General features: G+C 45.6%; 1 protein-coding gene across 1 annotated transcript; it reads right to left on the bottom strand.

Annotated features, from left to right (window-relative positions):
- Positions 1 to 1,918: 1,918 nt before the first annotated feature.
- Positions 1,919 to 7,471, bottom strand: SNRPB (small nuclear ribonucleoprotein polypeptides B and B1). Its single transcript, XM_088481894.1, has 7 exons — positions 7,348 to 7,471; positions 5,142 to 5,293; positions 4,930 to 5,041; positions 4,703 to 4,855; positions 4,359 to 4,500; positions 4,062 to 4,187; positions 1,919 to 2,093 (listed from the first exon to the last, which is right to left on the bottom strand). The coding sequence occupies exons 1-7, from the start codon at positions 7,348 to 7,350 to the stop codon at positions 2,056 to 2,058; spliced, it is 726 nt and encodes a 241-aa protein (XP_088338020.1). The 5' UTR covers positions 7,351 to 7,471; the 3' UTR covers positions 1,919 to 2,055.
- Between the last annotated feature and the right edge of the window lie 608 nt (positions 7,472 to 8,079).

Raw genomic sequence — 8,079 nt, forward strand, 5'->3', positions numbered from 1 at the left:
GTGAGGGAGGAGCAGCTCGGGGCACAGCAAGACCACAGTGGAATGGTGCCCTGGGCTGGGAAGAGGGAGGGGAGGGTGTTTAAGCAGCTGCAGGGGGAGCTTTTTCCCCACGGCTGACGTTAACCACTGGGTCCCGTGGCGTGTAGAATATGCCTCTGCACCAGTATAATATATGCCCCGGTGGTGTAGTGGAGTCATGGGCACACTAGAGTCCACATCAGCGCCTCCGGGCTGTGTCCTTAGACCGGAGGCAAAACTGCATAATGACACGAGGATCCGCCTTTCCAGTTCCCTGGATTCCAGGCTGCAGTCTGGGAAGTGTTAGGCAGTCCCACTCAGAGCCCCTCTGGGTGTACCTAGCCGAGGGCTGGTGTCACGGCGCCGCAGAGGAGTAGCAGACGTCCAAGGGACTATCTTGTGCTGCTGCTCAATAGTAAAAATACTAGAAATATATACAAGTCCTAAAAGTAAGCTTGGTCTGTGTAAAGCAGCCCCGTTAAAAATGGTGATCCAGCTCCTGCCGGACACCAACGAAACGGAGCTTCCCTTTGGCTGTGGGCGGGATATAGGGGTGGAGGAACAAAGCATCTTGGGATAGAGAGATATAAAAATATAATTTAAAAAAAAAACAAAAAAAACACACCCCCCTTTGCTGTTCGGTCCTCCAGGTCCCACCTACACCCCTCTGCCTCCCCTGTGGATCCTGAAAAAAAAAAAAAAAAAAATGTTCCAGAGGCTCTGGTTAAGGAGTACATAACTTCTGTAATTTTGAGCTGCAGACTTTAGCCCCATACTTAAATGAATTGTCAGCTATGCAAAGGGAAAGCCTTTAGATAAGTCTGATTCACAATTCAAGAATGTTGAGGATGCTGTTGCACAGCCAGCAATATTAGAATGACATTTGCATTGTTATTCACATTTATGCCTTCAAGTTTATAGGCTCCTGGAAGTGTGGGGTCCATATGTGGATTCTGTTCCCACTCTAAACAGTCATAATCCAAAAACATACTGGTATGTTAACTAGCTTCCATTCTCAGTCTGCAGTGTCCCCCAGACTGGATGCAAGAGATATTCTAAACTTCATGACTTCAATGACTAAATATTCTAAAAGCACTGCCTAATAAATGCACACAATATACATATGTTAGATACATCTGTATAACATAACTGCATTGCGGAAAATCAGTTACATTGAATGTACCATCAAACAGCTTGGGAGGCTTGTTACAGAAGCTAATCGCTCATTTTACCTCGTATCTACAAGGGTGATGGTGTAGCTGCACAAGTCTGAGTTTTACAGAAGCCCATTCTAAGGGCATCTTATTTAGTTACATGCACCCACCAGTGTTCTGTCCTTATTACTCTGTAGAACAGTGATTCCCAACCTCGGTCCTCAAGGCACACCAACAGTCCTGGTGTTAGTGATATCCAGGCTTAAGCACAGATTGTTAAATCAAAATAACTGAGGTACTAATTAAGTCACCTGTGCTCAAGTACAGCTATCCTTAAAAGCTGGACTGTTACGGCCCCCATACATCAGAGATTGTGTATAAAAATCTTTCCCTTTTTCAATCGATTGTGTCAATCCTGCAATCGATTGAAAAAGGGAAAGATTTTTATACACAATCGATTGCAAATTGCACGATTGCTGCAATCAATCTCTGATGTATGGGGGCCTTTAGTGTGCCTTGAGGACAGTGGTTGGGAACCCCTGCTGTAGAAGGACTGGATCTTGATACATTTTGCCTGCAGCCAGGCATTCCCTTGCTTGTGTTGAAGAGTAAATGAAAAGTGTAATCCAGCTATTAAAGACACTTATTTAGTGGAGACTCATGTATTAGATCTATTATAGGAGATTAGAAGCAATCCTGGAAACGTTCGTACACTGCTGGAGGTAGGCATGAACCACAACTACATAATCAGTTTACTCGTTTATTAAAAACACAAAATTTACAAAAAAAAATACAAGTTACAAAACATTAACCAGAACAGTCCTGTGATGGAAAACAGGGAGGTTGAGGAATATTGCAGATGGATGCAAGGGAGCAACTCGACTCAGGGTCTTGTCGGTCTCATGCCTGGAGGTGGGGGTCCTGCAAAGAGCAATTCTGAATTAATGTCCAGCAATCATGAAAGCTAACATCAGTATTGTTTTTCCCCAAACATGGTGTCTAGGAGCCAATTTCCTGTAATTTTACTTCTTGTGGAAATTAAAACAAGGGTGATGAGCAAAAGTGGTGTACCAACCCCTCTGTAGAGGGAGTCTTCCTCTACTAGTAGCAACACACACACAATGTGCGCATCTGTCCTTTACGCACATCTAGAGTTTTGTACCTAGCTCCACCACATTTGGCATGGTGATTTAGTTGACCAGGATTAGGTTTTTTCCCAGGTTTGAATTTAGCCAGGGCCACACAATCCCATAAAACCAGAACACTTAAATTACACAGGTTCTGTGGCTGTCTTCATACACACTCATCTCTTCCAAAGTGCTGTGTTATCACTAACAGCTGCATACATGAAATACAGAGGTTGTCAGCCCTCTGTTTGCATGATAAACCTTCACATTAAACAGTGTGCATTATCACTTCACTCATTGCCTCATCTTGCAGCAGCCACCACAGGGGGTCTTAGAAGAGGGCCTGGCAGTTTCAAAAGGGCAGACTAAATGAGCCAAGTGGTTCTTATCTGCCATCAAATTCTATGTTTCTATGTGCAGCTCAGCACTCAATACTGTGGCAGACAGCATAATCAATCCACAATGCTGGCAGAATTTAGCAAACGGAGAATATAAACAGAAAGTGGTGGATCGCTGCTACACAGTGCAACTATGGACAGGCCCCCCTTCTGTCCATGAGCAGGACTGCAGTCCACAGGTATCATGCAGATTCACAATTATAGGAGAGGCCAGAATCACAGATTTCCTGACCTCTTACTAATCTGCAGCAGCTAGCTTGCATGACACCATGGTTTCTCAGAAGCGACTCCTGCTGTATTACCATATATTACAGCAATCATATACAGCTGATAACTCGGTTCTGCAGTGATTTCAGAAACTCAAGTTATTTTGGAAGCTATACAGATTTGTTCCGTAAGTCAGTCTGCTCCTGATATACCCCATTCCAAACTATGAGAATATGCCTGCACTGTCATTTACTTCTAGGACGGTATTCAATTGTCATAGTGCGCATAATCTTAAGTCTAAAGAGACGGGTGATTGCGAGGTGCTACTTGATTGCAGATTTTTGAGCTGATCGTGCCCATAGTGGTTGGTTTAGCCACATAAAATGGCTACCCTTGACCAAAGTACTGGGTGCGATTGTGAAAAGTGCAGTTTGGATACCCAAACAGGTCACTTTTCGCCTATTTCGGCTCGCACCCCAAGAGGGGGCAAGAGCTAAAATGATGCGCCTACAGCTGATTGCGCCCGACAGGAGCAGCAATTGAATAGTCAGGTGCGTTGGAGGGCAATACAATTGAATTCTGCCCATAATTTGCATAGTTACCCAGGTTATAGGCGAGGACAATTGAAAAATAAAAGGCTGCAGGTGTACTTCAGGGTCCAGTCTTTAACCTGGGCAACGCTGGGTATTCCAGCTAGTAATTAATACCCTTTTGACACTAGCAGCAATAACCCAGGTTATTGCATATGAGCGTGCAGCAACCCAGGTTACTGCGCAGTGTGAAAGGGCAAGGTTGAAATAAGCCAGGTTGAGTGACCCAGCATTTCAACCCTGATCAAGAGAAGGATTGAACAAGTGTTCAACCCTGCTTGGGATGCAGAGTGTACGGGTAACCCGAATCGATGCGCCACGGGCCCAGTTCTTTACATAGGAAGAGCCAGCGCTTGGAGATTAGATTATCTCCAAGTGCCGTCTCATTACAGGATCCAGATATCAACCCGGCATGGGCGCGTGAACATAATCCCAGGTGCGACCACAACAGTCAGATGGAAAAGCAGTAGAAGATGACTATTGGGTCTACAATGAGAAAAATCTACACTAATTAAAATGGCACTTTACCAGTCAAAAATTTATAACTACAACAGCCACAAAATATACCTCTCATTCCAGGAGGTGGTGGCCTCATGCCAGGTGGAGGCATTCCCATTGGTCCTCCTCGGCCCGGTGGCATACCCATTGGTGGGCCCATAGGCGGTCTCATACCTGGAGGTGGTCCCATCATACCTACAACATAAAGGAGGAACAGTAAGTGAAAGGTGTACAATAGTAAAGAGGATAGACAATAATGCAGATCTCAGGGTAATCCTGCTATGTAGATACATCATTAGCATCAGATTGAGGATTTTCATCACAGATCTACTCCTATAAAAGAACAAAGTTCTAGGAGATCTGTACCTGGTGGTGGTGCTCCTCTGCCCATTGGTGGTGGTGGGCCCCCACGACCTCCCGCAGAGTACTGTGTTGGAGCTCCAGCAATACTAGCTGTGGCAGCTGCTGCAGCAGCAGCCACATTACCTCGGCTCTGTGGAGTCATTACCTGTAGTAGACAAGTAAACAAGAGTAAATATAGAAGAGAACATTAAAGGCCTCCCACACCACATACAAGACTTTACAGTGATTCTTCAAAATTAACTCAGAATTAAATATGTGCGCGGTTGCAAGATCATATTGTTTTGACTACATTTCTACCACAGAGTGGTCTTCATTTAGACACTTCATTACCCTCAGCCCAATCTCACCTGCTGAGAGGGTCCTCCAACACCTCTAACTGGCCCGGCTAAACCAGCAGGTGCTTGTGGCATAGGAGCACCAGCTGGAACACCTCTACCAGCTGCTCTACCAACTCCTGGTCCTCCAGCAGCTCCAGCCAAAGGTACTCTGGCAATACCAGTCTGAGGGGAAAAAGTCAAGTTAGACAAGCAATTTGGAGAGGAAAAAAAAAAAAGTTTAATCAGTGCAGACTCACATCTTTTGGGGGTGGGCCCTCTACGGTCATAGACACCAGGTTTTCCCCTCGTAGTAAAACTAGGCCAAGAACCCTCTTCTCTTCACGCTCTGGTTGTTTAGAATTCTTGGGCCTTGGAAAGAGAAAAAATAAGAACAGTTGCTGCTACAGGTGGGCACGGTTTAGTGTCCCAATAATGAAGCTTCATCACCCACACCTTTCCCAACTCTTACTTGATCTTCCTGAACTCATCACAGTCACAGAGTATAAGATTCATATGTTTGTCAAATGCTTTGAAGGTTCCAATGAAGATGCGGCCATCTTGCAGAATGCAGCGCATTCTGAAGTCAATGTGCTGCAGCATCTTGCTGCTTTTCCCCACCGTCTAAGGAAAAATAAATAAGATTAAGCTGTACACTGGATTCATACACAAATTACAATTTGCTCATGTTAAAAATTTTCTCAAAATTACTAGGAAAAAGCAACCTTTACAGGTGCAGGTTCTTATACTAGACATTTAGTAAGGTGGTCATAGTTGGGGCAAGTCAACATACAAACCTTTGGGGGGTTTAATAAGTTGTCAGGTGAGATCTGCACAGGTTATGCATTATTGTTAAGGCACCACAAAGTTTCTGCAGCATCTCACAGGGTATATACACAGCAACAGTAAGACATGAGACCTTTACTGGTACAACAGTATAACCTCTTCATATGGTCTACTCCAGTGGTAGCCAACCCTGGTCCTGGAGAGCTACCAACAGTGCATGTTTTCCAGGTCTCACATAATCACAAGTGTAATAATTAGCTCCACCTGTGGATCTTTTCAAATGTGTTAGTAATGACTACACCTGTGCACCAGCTAGGTGGTCTGGAAAACGTGAACCGTTGGTAGCTCTTGAGGACAGGTGGGTGGAGATAGATGTATACTCTCTCTTACTATTTAATCACTGTTAAGGTAGTTATCTACTGAGATATTTTGTTACGATAATATAACCTACACTATGTATGACCAGAAACCTGCACCACGTTTAGGTGCTTGAGGAAGCTTTATAAATTGTGCAATACAGTTTGAACAATGTTCATTAGCTGCATTTGGCAATTAATGGAATAAATATGATCATTTGTATTTGGTGTCTTGAAATATAGGCCTAGTTAACAGGAAAGGCAAATACTGGCAGAATATTTTTTAGTATCACTGATCCTAGAGAAAAATACACTGGTATTTTAAGTCCTCGTCGAGATCCTCCGCTGGCCTGCTGGCCGCCTAACACTGCCAGCAACAGAGCTCGGTGTAATGTGCGACTGTCCTCCTGCGCATGACACAGGGACCCGGTAGTGCCGGAAAGGCTTCACTACAGCCGGAAAGGCTTCGCTGGATCCCCATGGGGATCGCATCACTCTCGCCATCTAAAAGATGGCAAGAGCGATGATGCTTGACAAACAGCAGTAATCTTAGATTACCACTGTTTGTTAAATCCAGAAAGGGTAGCATAACCCCCTTTAGCACTCACTAAAGGGGCTATGCTTCATTCTTAAATAGGGACCATAGTCTTGAAAGCAATGATTGAAAAGTGGGATTACCCAGTGAGTGGATTTTTTCCTGACATTGCACAATTTCTAGTTTATTCTATAATGCAGTCACCAACCCACTCCCCATCATTCCTTTTGTTTCAGAAACTTAAGTGCAACAAGCAGTGCATGGGTATCATGAATAGCAGCTGGATGGCACAACCTGTCCAACCAGCATAAAACACAAGACAAAGCTGTTATACAACATTAAATTACAAAAAAAAAAAAGAAAAAAAAAAAACCACCAGCAACCTTGCCCTCTAAGGCCAATATGGAGGTCCGGGTGGTACCATGACCATAGAAATATAGTAACACTGATCATTTTAGTTTAATAAACTGAGCTGTTCCAATATTTCAGTTTCTCTTCTACACGTTTTATATAGGGAGGGAGTGTCGTGTCCACACAGCTATGAAGCCGGGAGTACAGACAAAGAGCCAGGGAAAGCACACACCCGCTGCCTGCACCAGGGAGGCCGCCTACAAGCTGCAACAGGAGCCCAGCAGCAGTACAAGGACTCCAGGCAGCCCTTTACCAAAGACACGGGGGACAGCCAGGAAGCTCCTTGTACAGGAGACACGGGGGACAGACAGGCAGCTCCAACTTGTGTAGGAGCCTCCTATGTATGGGGTGAGAGCACATTCCTCGCTTACATAATGGGCACACAGCAGCACATTGACGCCAGGCACAGCGTATACACACTCGCAGCATTAGCTGCAACACTGGCAGAGGAGCAGGGCGAGGGCAGGCGGTCTCTTCTACACACATACAATGGGCCTCTCATGTTACCACTCCTGTACACCCAGCAGCCAATAAATACAGCCTGCCCGGTGCCTGACTGCCCCCGTTGGGTCACCTTCCCCGGTACTCACCATGGCTGCAGAGAGGATGCCGCAGATTCACGACGGATTCTGGGAAGAAAAAAATTGCGCTAAGGAGCTCGGCTCCAGCAGCGCTCTTATACCGGAAGCTGTGCCAGGATCGGATGTGGCGCGCGGGAGACAGGTTCCACGTCTGGATGAGCAGCGGCATTTCCGGGAGAGCGCCCTCTGCTGGCAGGATGTCCACAGGACGTCGTGACTGGGGCTGTAATAATGATATATATGGTATTGCATATGCATACCAGCTTCATTCCAGTGTGTTTCTATTCTGCTTTCTCTACGTATTATAAAGTTCATCACACTGTGCAATGGCTCCTGTTGGAAGGTACTGGGTGTCATATTGGGGCCGATTCTGGTTGCACACTGCCACATCTTTTACTATAGTAACATTTGCAACTATATGCTAATGCTAGTAATGCCTTTCCCTTGGTGCACAAGTGTACAAGGACATCAATGTGAGCAATTAAGTGTCTGTGTACGCAACCACTTCACAGGTCTGCGACGCTCCCATAGTTGCCAACTTTCTAGCTACCACCTCCACGGCACAGCAGGGGCATGGCGCATACCTCCCAACTGTCCCGCATTTAGCCGGACAATCCAGTTTTTCTGGGACTGTCCCGCCCGCGGGCCGCAGTGTCCCGCAGTGAGGGGGGGGGGAGTTGGGGGAAGCATACAAGCTGCTCTGCTATGCAGAGCAGCATGTATGCAGAGGTAGAATAGACG

This window comes from Taudactylus pleione, unplaced genomic scaffold (assembly GCF_031769625.1).
Source record: "Taudactylus pleione unplaced genomic scaffold, aTauple2 ptg000279l, whole genome shotgun sequence".
NCBI lineage: Eukaryota > Metazoa > Chordata > Amphibia > Anura > Myobatrachidae > Taudactylus > Taudactylus pleione.

What these genes read in the sequence shown, in the direction of transcription:
- SNRPB (XM_088481894.1), bottom strand. An exon ending in TTGGAGGACCCTCTCAGCAG is followed by an intron (nt 4,501 to 4,702) that starts GTGAGATTGGGC and finishes TGTCTACTACAG; the next exon opens with GTAATGACTCCACAGAGCCG. An exon ending in CAGAGGAGCACCACCACCAG is followed by an intron (nt 4,188 to 4,358) that starts GTACAGATCTCC and finishes TTTATGTTGTAG; the next exon opens with GTATGATGGGACCACCTCCA.